This window comes from Dryobates pubescens, chromosome 2 (genome assembly GCF_014839835.1).
Source record: "Dryobates pubescens isolate bDryPub1 chromosome 2, bDryPub1.pri, whole genome shotgun sequence".
In the NCBI taxonomy this organism is placed as follows: domain Eukaryota; kingdom Metazoa; phylum Chordata; class Aves; order Piciformes; family Picidae; genus Dryobates; species Dryobates pubescens.
Genome location: NC_071613.1, coordinates 1,542,666 through 1,561,757, shown reverse-complemented (window position 1 = coordinate 1,561,757; position 19,092 = coordinate 1,542,666). Strand labels below are relative to the sequence as shown.

General features: G+C 43.3%; 1 protein-coding gene across 1 annotated transcript in view; it reads left to right on the top strand.

The window, feature by feature from the left end:
* UBR2 (ubiquitin protein ligase E3 component n-recognin 2) overlaps nt 1-17,226 on the top strand; it is a 75,665-nt gene extending 58,439 nt beyond the window's left edge. The window contains exons 36-47 of the mRNA XM_054169161.1: nt 17-72; nt 567-663; nt 2,713-2,780; nt 3,848-3,983; nt 5,877-5,967; nt 6,484-6,614; nt 9,544-9,652; nt 9,927-9,983; nt 13,205-13,282; nt 14,020-14,190; nt 15,451-15,552; nt 16,784-17,226. Coding sequence (XP_054025136.1) covers nt 17-72; nt 567-663; nt 2,713-2,780; nt 3,848-3,983; nt 5,877-5,967; nt 6,484-6,614; nt 9,544-9,652; nt 9,927-9,983; nt 13,205-13,282; nt 14,020-14,190; nt 15,451-15,552; nt 16,784-16,925 — 1,238 coding nt within the window. The 3' untranslated portion in view covers nt 16,926-17,226. The remainder of the gene's footprint in view (nt 1-16; nt 73-566; nt 664-2,712; nt 2,781-3,847; nt 3,984-5,876; nt 5,968-6,483; nt 6,615-9,543; nt 9,653-9,926; nt 9,984-13,204; nt 13,283-14,019; nt 14,191-15,450; nt 15,553-16,783) is intronic.
* Nucleotides 17,227-19,092: the final 1,866 nt, after the last annotated feature.

The window sequence follows — 19,092 nt, the reverse complement described above, 5'->3', positions numbered from 1 at the left end:
TGGGTTTTTGTTTCAGAACGAATATTAGCTGACGAAGATAAACCTTTGTTTGGTCATTTACCTTGTCGACAGGTAAGGATCAAGTAGCAGTTCCTCATTCCTCTCTGAACTGGTGAAAAAAGAGGCAACTGTGGTTCAGTTGATCAGATAGTGTTGGGTGATAGGTTGGACTCAATTTTGAAGGTCTTTTCCAACCTGGTCTACCCTACCCTTAATGCAGAATATCTGAAGTTTAAGTTATGGTTATTTGAGAGTTTCACTTGTTGGATCTCACTGTTGAGTCAATCATTATCTGGTTATTGATCTATTTAAATATCAAATCTAGCAAAACCTTTTTAAATAAATGTGTAGCTTAGTAAGTCAAGGCTTCTCATGGTAACAGTCAAAAAAGAATACTGAGTATTTGCATAAATAAGAATCTCATATACCTTGTGTATGTGTGCTCTGTGTGTGTGTGTCTATATACACTCAAACTGCTCCCATAAACTACAGCTGAGGGACCTGTAGGTGAAAAGACCTATTGAGGAACTTCACTAACTGGCAGTGTTTCTTGTTTGTTTTCAAAGGATGACTGCCTTACGTCATTAACAAGATTTGCAGCAGCACACTGGACAGTTTCATCTCTTTCAGCAGTACAGGGTCATTTTTGTACTCTTTTAGCATGTAAGTTCCACACTTTATGCTGTTTTTCAAAGATGCTGGTAGAGAAAAATGCTTACAAAATTATTGTTAGTTGCAATTCCAGATTAATCTGAGAAGATGGTTTCATGTGGTGGGTTTATGTAATGGACTGAGAACTGGCCCTTTCACATCTGTGCCTCTACATACTACACCATACTGGAGCAAAAAAAGACACTTCCTTCAATCTGTAGTTCCAAGATACATTTTTAAGAGTGCCATGGGTATTTTGTTATGAAAGAGTTCTCTTGATTCCTCAAAGACAGCATTTATATTGCTGCTTTTAGAAGGACACCTAGAGCAAAGAAAAGGAAGCATGGTCCTTCACAAAAAGCAAGTGATCTGCTGGAACCTTAAACAGGAGAAGATAAAGATTAATATAGTATTGAAAGGAAATAGGATATTTGCAGGGGTTGTTAATATATCTGCAGACTGTCTTTCAGAAGTAGGGTTTGTGGTAAGACAGGACTTAGGAAGTAATACTGTGTTTTAAGGGTTTGAATGAGAACAGCCAACATGTTTTCTAAGCTTGAAGCATTTACATATAGAGAGGAAAAGTCTCATACAGTAATTACCTGTGAGAGGAAAGGGTGTTACAAAATGGGTTAGTGGATGAGAGAAGCTTAAGAGTGTATTCATGTACCGAAATCACTAGTAGAACTGATGCCATCTATTTCAGAAAACAGTTGGTACCTCTACAGGGAAGAGCTTATTTGGCATCATTATATAGCAGTAATGATTGAGTAATTTTCTGTGTGAAGCAGAAGAGAAAATCCTGCTAGCAATTAGATTGGAATTTTGTGGTGTTTTGCAGGGTTTGGGTTTTCTTAAAATTGAATCAGTTTCTTCAAAGCTGCTCTTCCTTCCAGCTGACAGAAGGAAAAGTGTTTGCAGTTGTTGGTTTTTTTCCAAGGCTAGGAATAAGGAAGATTATTAGCCTTTGATCTGTCAGTATTCTAGGAATACATAAAGATAACTTACTGATTAGAAGGTTTGCTTTTGGAAGGTCCCTGCTCTGCTCATGGTTTTGATGGAAGCATTTTTCACACTTCTGGGTTGAGTTCTGTGGCTTTGTGCTTGTGGAAATAAGCATTTGAAATCTCAGTGGTAATAGAAGTAGCTTCAAGATATCACTGATCTTCAGCTGTTCATTTTTTGTCCAGCAGGGCAGTAGTCTTCAACTGAAGTACGTTTAAGCTATTATGATGAGACTTTGTTTTACTCTAGTAATGGGTTTAAACTTGACTTTGCAGCTTAATGTTTATAGCTGCAATGTAAAACTGTTCTTATATCTACAGTTGAAAATATTTAATCAGATTTTACTTCTTGTTACAGTAAAGAATTTTGTAACTGTTTCTTGATTTTTGTTTTAGTTGTCATAACATTTTTAAGCCACTTATGTTTGCTTTTAGGTGAAAATACTTGCCATTTATTAAGTGTGTGAATTTCTGTTGTTAGCTGGAGTGATTTGGTTCATATTTTGTGGTTACCATGAATGCAAATACTTCAGAGATGGAGAGACCAATACCATTCTTAGGCATAAAATGCATTTTAGAGCCCATAAAGCAAAAGAGTAGCATGAGGAAAATGTTATGAACCTTTTAAAGTTCAGAGGAAAATCACAATTATCTTCACATCTATCCAGTAGACAACAATTAATGTTTCTGTTGAGTCACTAATGTTTCAGCTTATTGGTGGGTCAGAGCTTGAGATACTGTCTCTTTTCATCTCCCCCTGGAAGCTTAAGCAGTGAAAGAAAGTCACTATGGAGGTATTGAAAGGTAGCATTGAGTTTGTTCTAGTTATTTTCAATTTGTTCCATTTTAATGCAATGTAGTCAAGCAGGCAAGAGTCTGTTCCAGTAATGTTGAACAACTTTGAATTCACACCTTTCTGGCTACAACAGGTGCATTATGTTTGAAGTATTCTAAGCATGTAAACAAAGGAGATGGCTCCATTTTGTAGCTGAAGTACACTAAAATCTCTTCATATATAACTATTCAATTAATTCATTTCTCTTTCTAAAATCCTCAGCACTGGTGCCTAATGAAAAAAATGGGAATCTTCCTTGCATACTTGATATTGACATGTTTCATTTATTGGTAAGTATTCCATAATACATTTAAACAATCTGTTGGTCAAGAAGACACTATGTAAAAACTTACTTGGAAACCTTCTCTTGACTGGTTTAGCAACCTTTCCAAATGTTGCTTTTAGTACAAATGCCTTTTAGTACTTTTCCCCTACTACTTAGTGCAATTTAAAGACTTTTTTTTTTATTTCAAGTATTCTTACCCACAAATGGGGGTAAAATGAGGCAGGATGCATACTCTTTGGATATTATAAAGAGCCAGTTTAGGAAGGACATCAAGACACTTGAACGTGTCCAGAGAAGGGCAACGAGGCTGGGGAAAGGCCTTGAGCACAGCCCTGTGAGGAGAGGCTGAGGGAGCTGGGTTTGCTTAGCCTGGAGAAGAGGAGGCTCAGGGGTGACCTCATTGCCCTCTACAACTACCTGAAAGGTGGTTGTAGCCAGGAAGGGGTTGGTCTCTTCTCCCAGGTAACCAGCACCTGAACAAGGGGACACAGTCTCAAGCTGTGCCAGGGGAAGTTCAGGCTCGAGGTGAGGAGAAAGTTCTTCACTGAGAGAGTTGTTAGCCATTGGAATGTGCTGCCCAGGGAGGTGGTGGAGTCACCGTCCCTGGAGGTGTTCAAGAGGGGATTGGATGTGGCACTTGGTGCCATGGTCTAATCATGAGGTCTGTGGTGACAGGTTGGATTCGATGATCCTCAAGGTCTCTTCCAACCTTGGTGATACTGTAAACCCAAAATACCTCCCCCCAAAACCTCAAATGAACAAAAAGCTGATGAAACAACAACATAAAACCCAAAAACTAACATCACTTTAAAAAAAAATACCCCAAACAAAAGCTAAACTGAAAACAAACCCTCCCAGCAAACCACAAACAGAAAAAGTGGACACCCACACACCCCTAAACCCTTCCTGATAGCCATTATTTAAGTGAACAAAATAATGAACTAGCTAATTAGCTGAAACATTAGCCATGAGAGATGCTGCCTTCAAAGGGTGTAGTTGCAGCATGAGCCAAGGAAATGGGAAGATTCAAAAAGAAAAGGAAGATACCATCTTTCTTGTTTTCTCTTGCAGGTAAGCTTGGTGCTCTCTTTCCCTGCTATACATTGTCAGGATTTTTCAGGGGTCAGTCTTGGCGCTGGAGATCTTCACCTGTTTCATCTTGTGACTATGGCACACACAATACAAATTTTACTTACCTCATCAACAGGTAATGCCCCTTTCTTTCAAATGCTGTTGAAATTATTCCTCCATTCTGTTCTTGAAAAGCACTGAGGTGCTCTTGGTAAATGTATGCCATTTACAGTTGTAAAATAAGATTGTTGGTACTCTATCTTTCAGCCCATAGAAAGTATTGATAAACTTTACTCCTGAAAGTTCAGTCTTTTGTCCTTATTGCTTAGTACTGAAGGATTTTTGGAGCATAGCTAGTCATGATCCTGGCTTTCAAGGTAATGTAGCAATGCATGGAGGTCTTTATTGCAGAGACGTGGCTTAGGCATTGCATGATGAATAAGCTGCAGTTAGCAGAGTAAGGAATCAGTGTATCTTCTGGCAAGAAGAACTGGGTGAGGTGTGATACGCCAAAAGCCAAGCACTTCAAGCAAGTATACATCCAGCCAGCATGGATTTAGGAAGGGCAGGTCCTGCCTCTCCATCCTGATCTCCTTCTATGATCAGGTGACTGCCTGGTGGATGTGGGGAGGCCTGTGGATGTGGTCTACCTGGACTTCAGCAAGGCCTTTGACAGAGTCCCCCACAGCAAACTGCTGGCTAAGCTGTCAGCTCGTGGCTTGGACAGCAACACTCTGTGCTGGGTTAGGAACTGGCTGGAGGCTGAGCCCAGAGAGTGGTGGTGAATGGTGCCATATCCAGCTGGCAGCCAGGCACCAGTGGTGTCCCCCAGAGATCAGTGCTGGGCCCCATCCTCTTTAACATCTTCATTGATGATCTGGATGAGGGGGTTGAGTCAGTCATCAGCAAGTTTGCAGATGACAACAAGTTAGGAGCAGATGTTGGTCAGTTAGAGGGCAGAAGGGCTCTGCAGAGGGACCTCGACCAACTGGACAGATGGGCAGAGTCCAACAGGATGGCATTCAACAAATCCAAGTGCCAGGTGCTGCACTTGGGCCACGGCAACCCCATGCAGAGCTACAGGCTGGGGTCAGAGTGGCTGAGAGCTGCCAAACAGAGAGGGACCTGGGGGGACTGATTGATAGCTGCCTAAAACATGAGCCAGCAGCGTGCCCAGGTGGCCAAGAAGGCCAATGGCATCCTGGCCTTCATCAGGAATAGTGTGGCCAGCAGGAGCAGGGAAGTCATTGTGCTCTGTACTCTGCATTGGTTAGGTCGCACCTTGAGTCCTGTGTCCAGTTCTGGGCCCCTCAGTTTAAGAAGGATATTGAGACACTTGAAGGTGTCCAGAGAAGGGCAACAAGGCTGGGGAGAGGCCTTGAGCACAGCCCTGTGAGGAGAGGCTGAGGGAGCTGGGGTTGTTTAGCCTGGAGAAGAGAAGGACCAGGGGTGACCTCATTGCCCTCTACAACTACCTGAAGGGTGGTTGTAGCCAGGAAGGGGTTGGTCTCTTCTCCCAGGCAGCCAGCACCAGAACAAGAGGACAAAGTCTCAAGCTGCGCCAGGGGAGGTTTAGACTCGAGGTGAGGAGAAAGTTCTTCACAGAGAGAGCTGTTCGCCATTGGAATGGGCTACCCAGGGAGGTGGTGGAGTCACCGTCCCTGGAGGTGTTCAAGAGGGGATTGGATGTGGCACTTGGTGCCATGGTCTAGTCATGAGGTCTGTTGGGACAGGTTGGACTCGATGATCCTTGGGGTCTCTTCCAACCTTAGTTATACTGTGATATATTAGGAGAGCTAAGCAGCACCTCTCTGGAGTTCACAGTAGCATATACTTACCACCTAAGATGTGCAGCAGAAAGCTTTTGTTTTACCTTTCAGTACCTCCTGCTGTAGTACAGTGGAATGTTTCACTTAGTTTGGGCTTTTTGGCTTCTTTCTCAAAACTTGAAAAGTTACATTTTTTGCTGCATAAATGAAGTAATGAGGTCCATATGAAGTGCCTTGGTTGTTGTTTCTTTCTTCTTCAGAAGAAAACGGCATGGATCAGGAAAACGCCAACACTGAAGAGGAAGTAGCTGTGCTTACGCTGTATAAATTTCTTTGCCAGTGTACAGGAAGGTAAAAGTGCAATCTTTTGCTGAAATTGTATAATACTTTATCCCTCTCAGACTCCACAGTAACTACTGACTGAGTTCTGTATACTGATGGCTGTCAAAACTTTCAATTCTTACCTCTTGTTCATATCCACTACTTAGAAAGTGACAGTTCCTATAAGTGCCTCTGTGCTGATCAAGGCATACCTGCTCAGGAAGGTTATGCTCTGGAACACAGTTTTTTCAGTCAGTTTGCAGCTGTGTAGAATCTGGAATTGGCAGTGTCTGAATACAGAGAACTACTTAAGTTCTGAAAGGTCTGTGCAAAGTTGTCCTTAATTTACTGTTTCAATTGGTTATATTTTTACAAATCTCTGTGTTGCTTTTCTTGGAGTTAGCTTTGACATAAACATTTTCCATAATGCTTGTTTCAACTGAAGTAATTCAATGTGAATTTCAAGTGAAGACTTACTAATGTAGATCTTAAACTGAGATGATTAAATAAAAGCAAACTTTTTTTGTTTTACTCTGTTGTCTTAAGTGCCTTGAAAGAAATTTCCTCAGGCTGGCACCTGTGGAGGAATCTAAAAGCTGGGATTATGCCTTTCCTGAGATGTTCTGCTTTGTTTTTCCATTACTTAAATGGAGTTCCAGCACCCTCCGAATTACAAGGTACTGTCTGCTTTGTATTAAATCAGCTGTTCAAGACAAACATTTAGGGACAAAGTAAACTGCATTTAAACTCTCTTCTCTGATGATGCTGATTGAATGAGATGCAACTACAGCAGAATCATACCTGCATCATGGAAAAGGGGAAAAGGTGAATTTGGTTTAAAAAAATGTATTTGGAATAAAGTTAATCAGGATGGAAAAGACCTTTGAGATCAAGTCCAACCTATCACCCAACACCATCTCCATCCCTCACAACAAACTGCTGGCCAAGCTGTCAGCCCCTGGCTTGGACAGCAGCACTCTGAGCTGGGTTAGGAATTGGCTGGAGGCTGAGCCCAGAGAGTGGTGGTGAATGGTGCCACAGCCAGCTGGCAGCCAGGCACCAGTGGTGTCCCCCAGGGATCAGTGCTGGGCCCCATCCTGGTCAATATCTTTATTGATGATCTGGATGAGGGTACTGAGTCCATCATCAGTAGATTTGCAGATGACACCAAGCTGGGGGCAGGATTTGATCTGTTAGAGGGTAGGAGAGCTCTGCAGAGAGACCCTTCTAATATAGAAGCAAATGCTGTTCTTTATTTAAAACAGAAATGTATGGGTTTCTGTTATAAAGTGAAAATTTGATGATTTTGAATCTCTTGATGATTATTATTTTCAGCTTTTGCTTGCATTGATTTTGTATGAATTGGCATCTGGTAATAACTAACAGCTCTCCGTAAATACACCTAACTATGTTACACCCCAAAGGATCCATGTTAGTAACATACTTCACTGTCCTTCACTTATGGTATCTGTAGGGGTAGATTGTAAATATGAAAATGTTAATAATAAGCAGGTCCATGCTGCTTCAGGATTCATAGAATCAGTAAGGTTGGAAAAGACCTCAAGGATCATCAAGTCCAACCTGTCACCCAACACCTTATGACTACTAAACCATGGCTCCAAGTGCCACATCCAATCCCCTCTTGAACACCTCCAGGGACGGTGACTCCACCACCTCCCTGGGCAGCACATTCCAATGGCTAACAACTCCCTCAGTGAAGAACTTTCTCCTCACCTCCAGCCTAAACCTCCCCTGGCACAGCTTGAGACTGTGTCCTCTTGTTCTGGTGCTGGTTGCCTGGGAGAAGAGACCAACCCCCACCTGGCTACAACCTCCCTTCAGGCAGTTGCAGATTCCCATGTTTAAAATAAGGTCTGATGCTTGGTGCTGAGCTGACACAAGAACAATGGTTGTCTCTTGCCATGAGGATCTTGCTGCACAGTGTTTCCTTGACACACAGCTCTTTGACAAATGGTATTTAATTTTATGTTTTCATTTATTAATAGTAATATTAAAGTGGCCAGAAGGGTAAAAACCTTTATTCCTGAACTTCAGTTTTTCTTTGACAGGTTTTCTCAAGTTCACAGTCTAGATGAGTAGTAGTGACCACTTGAGTTCTTTGTTACAGATACTCTAAAGATGAGGTACAAAGTGCAGATGTACTTTCAGACAGTAGATTATTGGGCCTGTAGAGACCTGGTTGTAGGAGAGGGAAGAAGGAAGGTCTTGCTTCACTTTTGTTTTTAAACAGTCTTAAGTCTTAGGTGCTTGGACGGCCCTGCAGGTCCCTGCTCCTGAGGGATGTCCTGATGGCAGCCATGGCATTGGATATTTTGCTTTCTTTTCCCACTCCCTGCACCAAGACCCCCTTACCCCACAATTGGCCTGTATTGCTTTTCTCTGGTCTTTAACTGGCTATTATGAAACAGCACTCACTTGGACATGAGAGGGAAGTGACCACAGTAGTTCTCTACACTCATTTATTCAGGAGCAAAAGAGGCTGTGCTATGGAAGAGGTATGGTACTGGTACACTCTCCTGAAAGCTGGGAGCACAGAAGGCCAGGGAGCCAAACCAGTAGACTAGTATGGATTTGGTGACCTGGCAGAAACTGGCACTGTAGGCATTGGCAGTTTGTGCATTTCTGAGGCTGTGGTACACTGCCTGTCACTGACCACCTATCTCAGTTTGTCACCAGGCAGCCAGGAGGGCCAATGGCATCAGGAACAGGGAGGTCATTCTGCCCCTGTACACTGCACTGGTTAGGCCACACCTTGAGTCCTGTGTCCAGTTCTGAGCCCCTCAGTTTAGGAAGGAGGTTGACTTGCTGGAGCGTGTCCAGAGAAGGGCAAAAAAGTTGATGAGGGGCTTGGAACACAGCCCTGTGAGGAGAGACTGAGGGAGCTGGGGTTGCTTAGCCTGGAGAAGAGGAGACTCAGGGGTGACCTTATTGCTCTCTACAACTACCTTAAGGGAGGTTGTAGACAGGCAGAGGTTGGTCTCTTCTCCCAGGCAAGAAGCACCAGAACAAGCGGACACAGTCTCAGGCTGCACCAGGGGAGGTTTAGGCTGGAGGTGAGGAAGAAGTTCTACACAGAGAGAGTGATTGCCCATTGGAATGTGCTGCCTGGGGAGGTGGTGGAGTCGCCATCACTGGAGGTGTTCAGGAGGAGACTTGATGGGGTGCTTGGTTGCATGGTTTAGGTGATTAGGTGGTGTTGGATGATGGGTTGGACACGATGATCTTGAAGGTCTCTTCCAACCTGGTCTGGTCTGGTCTAGTCTAGGTAACCATTTAATGGACAGCATTAAAGAAATGCATAGTAAGTGGCAAAGGCCATGGAGCTCTGTTGTGGTTCTTTAACAACATGTTCGAGGAAAGCTGCTTTCCATGACTTGCACCTTTTCAGCATAGCTGTCTGGTCCCTTCACTGCCATTTTCCATACTTCATACCACATTTTGAGGCTGCTTGACTGCAGGATTTGTTGTTTTGTTTTAAAAACAGGACAGATGTCCCATTATTTAGAGCTGTATTTCATTCATTGTGGATAGTGTCATTGAAAAAACCCACATAACCTTGAAAACTACACCTTTCTGTTTTTACAGTAAATGGAACAAACCAGTTTGAACACTTATGTAGCTACCTTTCCTTGCCAAACAACCTCACTCGCCTTTTCCAAGAAAATAGTGAGGTTCTGAACACATTAATAGAAAGGTAAGTCATGTTTCCATGCTTAGCTTAAATACAATGGAGAATCCTGCATGAGACATTAATACAAGTGTTTTCCCAGGAGGGCATGTACCTGGTATTGAATTGGAGACTTGGAAAAGCATTTGTAACACAAACAATTGTTGTGGAAAGAAATCATTTTTGATTGTAGAGATTATTGAGTAGATACAGTGTAGATTTTTTGCTATTTGTTTACAGGAATTATCATACATTGAAGTTGAAAGCTTGTTGGCTTGGTTTGTTTGTTTTTCTTCTGCAGTTGGTGCAGTAACAAGGAAGTAAGAAGATACCTGGAAGGCAAGAGGCATGCTATCAGGTAAGCATGGAAAAATTCTCAGTGAAAAAGGGATAAGCTTTCATGTTGCAGCGTTCTCCAAAGATGCCTTTCCCAAAGGGTGATGATAGTTACCCATTGTGCTTTGTGGAATGACAAATGTATGAAGTGGTAAGCAAGGAGGATTTTTGGAATGCTGTGAGGAAAGTGAGATGGTGCCTGAAGTTGTAGATGTTAAGTTCAAGATGAAAGTTTCATTCAGATGGATGTGCAGTAATCAGAAGCCATAATATTTCTTCTAGTATTTCCTATAGCAGGTTGTGGTGGGTTGAAGTGTCCCCCCAGCATTAACTCACCACAGACTAACTCACTCAGAAGCAAATGAAGCTGGACTTACAAGCAAAAACTACACTCTGCAACGTAGAGTGTACACATTCATTGTGAATGTGTACAAAATATACAGGAGTTACAATATTACACAGATATTTACAGTTGGCAAATAACATGGAAACCCCTCTGGCCCCCAAAAGAGGCCAGGGAAGGTGCTTCACTGCCACCCCCCCTCCCCATTTGTAGCAGAGAAAAGAGAGGAGTTGGGAGAAAAGCAGGTTAGCTTATTTTTCTCTAGGCCAGCCAGAAGCGTTGTTATCTCCCAAGTGAAGCAGAACAGCCAAGGGAGAGAAAAGAAAAGGAATGGGAAGAGAATGTTGATAAAGCTCCTTTTTACTCCAGACTCCCATCCAATGAATTTGCTTAGAATAATCTTTTGTTTTCCTTTTTACACCCAACAGTGATTTATTTGTATCTCTCTACTTTTCTGCTCAAAATCTGCAGCTGATTTTTAAAGGCATAGCCGAAAACTGCCCCAGAGATTGGTACCTCCTGATTAGGAAGACATGCAGCTCTAAAAGACATCTGTAACCTTTGTTTAAAAATGCCAAGCACTGAAGAGCTTTTTAAATTAACTTTTTAAAGAATCCTCTTCATACCTTTCTATTTAATGAGCAATTATTTTGAATTTAGTATCATAGTATCAGTCAGGGTTGGAAGGGACCACAAGGATCACCTAGTTCCATCCCCCCTGCTATGGGCAGGGACACCCCACACTAGATCAGGCTGGCCAGAGCCTCATCCAGCCTGGGCTTAAACACCTCCAGGGATGGGGCCTCAACCACCTCCCTGGACAACCCATTCCAGGGCTTCACCACTCTCATGGGGAAGAACTTCCTCCTCACCTCCAGCCTGAATCTCCCCACCTCCAGCTTCATTCCATTCCCCCTAGTCCTATCACTCCCTGACATCCTGACAAGTCCCTCCCCAGCCTTCTTGTAGCCCCCTTCAGATACTGGAAGGCCACAATTAGGTCACCTCAGAGCCTTCTCTTCTCCAGACAGAACAGCCCCAACTCCTTCAGTCTGTCCTCATAGGAGAGGTGCTCCAGCCCTCTGCTCATCCTCGTGGCCCTTCTCTGGACACCTTCCAGCACCTCCAGATCCCTCTTGTAATAGGGGCTCCAGAACTGGAGGCAGTACTCCAGGTGAACACTTAGAACACTTAGCATGCATAGGAAAGCATTTGAGGTGTTTTTTTCTTTATCAAGTCTGAGTAAAAATAGTGGTTATAAATTATCCAAATAATTGAGTATGAGGTTCAAAGTGCTGTCATTAAACACATCCTTGCTCTTACACTAAATACATGAAATCTGTGTTGCAGTGTTGTGCATACAGTAAGACTGGGTGACAAAAACAAACACCACCAGGCTATGCACAGAATTTCTTGCACAACAAGACTACTCTGCCTGCATCATTCATTTCCTGTTATATCTGATGATTGGAATTTCTTAGAGTATGTTTTTTTTATAGTGTGGCCAGCAGGAGCAGGGAAGTCACTCTGCCCTGTGCTCAGCACTGGTTAGGCCACACCTTGAGTCCTGTGTCCAGTTCTGGGGCCCTCAGTTTAGGAAAGATGTTGAGTTGCTGGAAGGTGTCCAGAGAAGGGCAACAAAGCTGGGGAGGGGTCTGGAGCACAGCCCTGTGAGGAGAGGCTGAGGGAGCTGGGGTTGCTCAGCCTGGAGAAGAGGAGGCTCAGGGGAGACCTTACTGCTGTCTACAACTCCCTGAAGGGAGGTTGTAGACAGGTGGGGGTTGGTCTCTTCTCCCAGACAGTCAACACCAGAACAAGAGGACACAGTCTCAAGCTGCACCAGGGGAAGTTTAGGCTGGAGGTGAGGAGAAAGCTTTTCCCAGAAAGAGAGATTGGCCATTGGAATGTGCTGCCCAGGGAGGTGGTGGAGTCACCATCCCTGGAGTTGTTTAGGAAGAGCCTGGATGGGGCACTTGGTGCCATGGTTTAGTTGATCAGATGGTGCTGGGTGATAGGTTGGACTTGATGATCTCAAAGGTCTTTTCCAACCTGGTTAATTCTATTCTATTCTAAAAACAAACACCACCAGGCTGTGCACAGAATTTCTTGCACAAGAAGACTGCTCTGGCTGCATCATTCATTTCCTGTTGTGTGTGCTTATTGGAATTTTTTAGAGTATGTTCTTTTTGCTGATTCTTAACTGCTCTTCCCAAGATTGTCTAAACTGACAATGATTTGCTTTGTTTTCTCTCAGCATGTCCTTCTGTGTTGCTTCTGTTACAAACCTCTGCTTACATTTTCATGGTCTAGTCTGCATTACTCCTAGTTGAAGTGTATTAGATTGCAGTGTGTAGCATCTGCAATAAAACCCCACCCAACCAACAAAAAACCCCCAAATCAACAGAACACTGCAAATCCAAACAACTTTTAACTACTTCTGATTTCTAAATTCTAATTCTGTTTCATTGCATGAATATTTCATTCTCCTCAGGGCACAAGTTCTCTGAACTGAAGAGTTAGGCTCTTTCCACGTCAATACTAGTGACAAAAGGAAGACACAAAGCAAACTGTTAAAGAAGCAGAACAAATAGTTAAACCTGTGGTGGCCTCATCACGAGGTTTTGTTAAAGATATCCATAGGACATGAATCTTTCCAACTTTTCTGCCTGTGTGCTTTCTCAAATTCTTGAAAGATATGACTCAGGAAACTGGAGGTGGTCGAGTTGAGAGGTGTGAGTTGCTGTGTTTTTACGTGCTACCGTCTTGCTCTCCGAGTTGCAAAGAGAAACAATTTCTCACAGGTGCTGTTTAGATGAGTCAGGAAAACATGAATGAGTTTGAACACACTATGTACTCCTCAGAGTGAAATACCTGTGGTTAACTTTACTGTTTTGTTCTAGCTATGCACGAGAATCCAACAAATTAATAGACCTTCCAGATGACTACAGCTGCCTCATTAACCAAGCATCCAATTTCTCGTAAGTTTTAAGCATTTATAGCAAGGACCCCTAAAGTCTTCTGCTCCTTTTGATGAACTAGGAAACCCCAGCTCCCTCAGCCTCTCCTCACACCCCCTCACCAGGGGTTTGGAGCACAGCCCTATGAAGAGAGGCTGAAGGAGCTGGGGTTGCTTAGCCTGGAGAAGAGAAGGCTCAGGGGAGACCTTTTTGCTTTCTACAGCTACCTTGAAGGGAGGTTGTAGCCAGGTGGGGGTTGGTCTCTTCTCCCAGGCAACCAGCACCAGAACAAGAGGACACAGTCTCAAGTTGTGCCAGGGGAGGTTTAGGCTGGAGGTTAGGAAGAAGTTCTTCATAGAAAGAGAGATTGGCCACTGGAATGTGCTGCCCAGGAAGGTGGTGGAGTCACCACCACTGGAGGTGTTTAAGAGGGGACTGGCTGAGGCACTTGGTGCCGTAGTTTAGTTGATTAGATGGTGTTGGGTGATAGGTTGGACTTGATGATCTCAAAGGTCTTTTCCAACCTGGTTAATTCTGTTCTATTCTCTAACCCAGAAAGCCTCAGAAAGTGGTTTATAGAATCATAAAGTTAATGGCACACGTTAATTGTCATCTCTCCCAGCAAACCTGCCATGTATTTCAGTGAAACCTAAATTGTAAGGATTTATAGCTGTTAACTGTAGATCATCAAAAGTGCTTGCAGTCTTTTTACCACCAGAGGTAATACACAAGAATTTATTCTTTTCTCTTACCAAAAGTTGTCCGAAGTCAGGTGGTGATAAAAGCAGAGCCCCAACGTTGTGCCTTGTGTGTGGGACCATGCTCTGTTCTCAGAGTTACTGTTGTCAGACTGAATTAGAAGGAGAAGATGTTGGAGCCTGTACTGCACATACATACACTTGTGGTTCTGGAGTAGGCATATTCCTCAGGTAAGGAAATGAATAGCACTACTTGGGTTGCTAGGTTGGATGGTGTGTTGTAGTGGGTTGGAAGGCAGATCCTCCCTTGCCTACCACCGGGACAGAAAAATGAGACTCTCACAAATGGATGGCAGGAGTGATGGAAAGTTTCAATGGCAAAGCAGTTTTACAGAGAGCTACAAGCACAGTGACAGAAGAGATCCCAAAGCGTACCCAGAAGCCTCCCAGCATTTCCCTTTTCCCTACCTGAGAGTATACCCAAAACCCCCAGGGCTCTTTCTTCCCCCTCTCCTCTGTTAGGCTAATCTCAGCTGGCCAGATCTGAGACTGCCCTTCCCCCTTCTCCTCCTGGCATTAAGCCTGGCCAGGCCCCCAAGAGGCCTTGAGATAACTCCCCTTCCATTACCAGATAGGGAGCATCTCCCACAGGAGCAGCAAGGGAAGAAAGAGGAAGTGTGAGACCTTGCGGATAGATTTATAGGGAGCAGGACATTATGGGAATGAAATAGGCAGCTTCCTGTGTCCACCCACTGGGCTGGACACCAGGGCACCAAAGGTGCATCTTGTGTGGTAGCAGCAGAAGGCACCCAGCCTAAACTACCACATGTGTGTACACATGAAATGAGTGGTTCTATAAATGAGATTGCAGGAGTGGTTTTTAAAGGCAGTGGTTTATTAATAACAGGGTTGCCTAAAAACTAGAGTGTATTCACCTTCCTTATACTTCAGTATAAGGTTCAGAGATTGTTTCTTTGAAGATAAAGTATGAAAGGAGTTTGAATTTCGTTTAAAAGTGAATTTATTCTCTCTCCATTTGTTTGCATTTGAATATTCCAAAACAGTGAAGGTGAAACCTTGAGTACTTCTTTGCTGTTGAAAACATAACCACCCAGTTGTCTTCCAGCATACGAGGGAAGGTTAGATAATGTCTGGTTTCACTTGGGCAAAGATTTTGTTTCCTTGCTGTGGCTATGTCTGGTGTTTCACACAGACTGCAAATAATAGGGCATGACACTACTTTTTTTTAACTGCTACCAAGGATTTGTAAGAGAGTAAGATCTTTAGTTAAACAAGAAATCCAAGTATCAAACCAAAACAAGAAGACCCAAACAACCAACCAAAAAACCCCACCAAAAGTGCCTCTTGAAAACCTATACGTGTAGATTATGCAAAGTAGAAGTAGGTGAGAATTGGGAAAGCAGTGCCTATGAAAATAGGAGAAACTGCCTGAAGATCAATGCCTAAAATCTCCTCTGCATCTCTTTCTAGAGTACGAGAATGCCAGGTGCTATTTTTAGCTGGAAAAACAAAGGGCTGCTTTTATCCTCCTCCTTACCTTGATGACTATGGAGAGACTGACCAGGGCCTCAGGTAAATATTTAAAATACAGGTATTGTAAAGAGAGAAATTCTAGAACTATCTGCTTTACACAGTACACTCTGTCACATTTATAGGTAATACTGTGTTTTGATCCTGCTAGTGGGTCTGATGCCTACAAACATCATAACACTAACAGGTGTTGTTTAGGTTAAAAATATTTAACAGAAGAACTTCCCCAGGTTATAAACAGTTGTCTTGAGGTGAGAAAGCTTACACCATTTTAGCATCTGTGAAATTCCTTAGAAACCAAGACTGAAAATGTTATTTGTGTATAGAGCATGTATTTGTAGAATCTGTGTTAATTTAATAGCAAGTGAAAATGCTAGGAGATAATTTGATGAAATGTGGTAGTACTTCATGAGAGAGCTGGGGTTGCTTAGCCTGGAGAAGAGGAGGCTCAAGGGAGACCTTCTTGCTCTCTACAACTACCTGAAAGGTGGTTGTAGCCAGGAAGGGGTTGGTCTCTTCTCCCAGGCAACCAGCACCAGAACAAGAGGACACAGTCCCAAGCTGTGCCAGGGGAGGTTTAGGCTGTAGGTGAGGAGAAAGTTCTTCACTGAGCGAGTTGTTCGTCATTGGAATGTGCTGCCTGGGGAGGTGGTGGAGTCACCGTCCCTGGGGGTGTTGAAGAGGGGATTGGATGTGGCACTTGGTGCCATGGTCTAGTCACAAGGTCTGTGGTGACAGGTTGGACTCGATGATCTTTGAGGTCTCTTCCAACCTTGGTGATACTGTGATACTTGGTGCCATGGTTTAGTTGATCAGATGGTGTTGGGTGATAGGTTGGACTTCACGATCTCAAAGGTCTTTTCCAACCTGGTCTGGTCTGGTCTGGTCTATTCTATTGTAACTCCCGTGTCTGGTTCCTGTGAGCATAGTTTGGGGACTTGATAGTGCTTTTGTATCTGTTAATGCTTGCTACTTCTGAAATTGTCACAATCTTAGAATATGAACTAGGTCAACATGGAAGGGTTGCTGAAAACCTAAGTTTAGATTTCTGTGCCAGTGCATGAGATTCCCAACAGCTGGAGCAGTGCCGTTGAACAGCAAATGCAGGAGACCACACAAAGTAGCACTCGGGTTTACTACTCCAAATGCCTGCTGATTTGTTCTAACAAGAATAGCATTCAAGGGTTATCTACCATTTCCTGTGTTTCCCTTGCGTGTGTGTGCTCAGCTGCAGTATTTTATGATCTCTGATAAGTTGTTATTTTCTTTTCAGGCGTGGGAATCCCTTACACCTGTGCAGAGAACGATTCAGAAAGATTCAAAAACTCTGGCAGCAGCACAGTATCACAGAGGAAATTGGACATGCACAGGAAGCAAATCAGACACTAGTTGGCATTGACTGGCAGCATTTATAATGGTTCCCCACTGAAGACTGGAACTTTGCTAAGATTTTTGTAACACAGTAAGATTTTCAAAGGAGGGATTAAGGAAAAAAAAATGGCTGAGGAGAGAACAAACAGAAACCAACAATAAAACACAACCCCAGTGCTGTTATTTAAACTTTGTTTTCCAATATATTTCCTAAGGATACCACTTAACATTAATCAAGTAAACTTCTTTCTCTGTAGGCGAGTTTTATTAGTTCGTATAATTTGCACTGTGCTTCCTTCACAGAAACGTCTTGTGTTCTAAACCTGAGCAAATGAACTTGAGCTCCTGACAAAACTGATCAAGAATGACTCTTTTTGGAAGTCTGACTAGGATTTATTGGTTGGGTTGGTTGGGTTTTTTTTTCCTTATAAACTGTCAGAGAGAAGAGACTGCTGAAACAGAAGCTAGATAGAGCACAATTCTGGTTGTGTTTGGCCCCTCGCTAGGAATCTGAGCCGGTTTATTTATTACTCTGCATTTGAATCCTTCAGCTGTGTGTACATGCAAAGGAATGAAGTGAGGAAGCAAATAATGTAGCAAATGGGTGTTCCTGTGCATCAGTGGATAATTCACTCTTTCACTTGGTGTTACCTAGACTGATTTTTGCCACTTGTGCTCTTGCAGCTTTCCTGCTTTCCGTTGTTTTTTAACACAGAGACCTAACACTAGCTTTACAAGTCAAATAACTTAATTTGAAGCTTTTCTTTTTCCAGAGCATTGCACTCCTTAGGATGATGTAGTTTGTAATTTGACTTTAGCTGGGAAACCCCTTTCACTTTCAATTCCATGAGTGGCTGTTGGTATCCCAGGGTTGCCGCTGTGCTTTAGAGGATATCTGAAGATCATGCCAAGAAGTGAGATGCCATGGAAGCTGATGTTGTGTTCATGTGCAGAAGCACGGAGGAGGTTTCCTTCCCTTTTGTTAACGGTCGACTTCAAAGGTGCAAATCCCATCTCCCTTTCGTTGCAGATGAACTGAGTGGTTTCCTCTGGCTTTCAAGGGCCGTAGTCACATTGCCCACGTTTTTGCAGTGATTTATCCCCCCTTCCCCCGTTGTCTCATCAAGTATATTTCCTTTCTGGCTTGAATGAAAGCTCTGTACAAATGTTTGCATATAGTATATTTTATAAATATATTCTGTAACTGCGCAGATTTGCACTTGATATGAGGGTGCCTAAAGGCAATGCATTTTCTAGTTGTATGTAATTAGACCACCAAGGTGTCTCTAAAAGGTGACATTATGCTTACTGATTTAAAATAAAATCCATTACCTTTCTCTCTCCTATCTTCTGACCAAGTAGTAACATCTGAATTTATCTGTTCTGTTCCCGTAATAATCTGTGGTTCTGCTAGTTTAAACCTCGCTTCCTGACTACATCTCCAGCCCAGATGAGCAGTCCCTTCACCTCACTGTCAGCCACTTCTTCAGATACACCGACCTAATGGTTTCTATTTTTACAGATTTAATGCTCCAGATGATTTTGTATATTCATGGTGTACAGGACAATTTTTCAAGCCTTCAGTAACAGTATTGAGTGAGGATGTGAAGTACGAAATAAAGAAACTTGGCCAATCTTGATTTCCTTTTCTTGAAAACAGCACAGGCTCCTCTTGTCTCTGGTACCTGTCAGCCTCAATCATTTCTCTATTGCTCCCTCTCTATTGAGAGGCATGCAGAAGTTGCAGGGGAAAATGACGTTAATGCTTCATCTCTGCCACTCCCTACTTAAGCTGGTTGATACAGAAAGAAATTTCTCTGTGTGCTGCTTGGAAATCACACTTTTTTGGGTGACGTTACTATTCCTTTGCAGTGAGTCTTGCTTAGAATCATAGAATCAATAAGGCTGGAAGAGACCTCAAGGATCATAAGTCCAACCTGTCACCCAACACCTTGGTGGCAATAACTGTGCACCTGAAGGATGGCCAAGGGCTCAGGTCCAGCCAGCATGGATTTAGGAAGGGCAGGTCCTGCCTCTCCAACCTGATCTCCTCCTATGATCAGGTGACTGCCTGGTGGATGTGGGGCAGGCTGTGGATGTAGTCTGCCTGGACCTCAGCAAGGCCTTTGACACCATCCCCCACATCAAACTGCTGGCTAAGCTGTCAGCTTGTGGCTTGGACAGCAGCACTCTGTGCTGGGTTAGGAACTG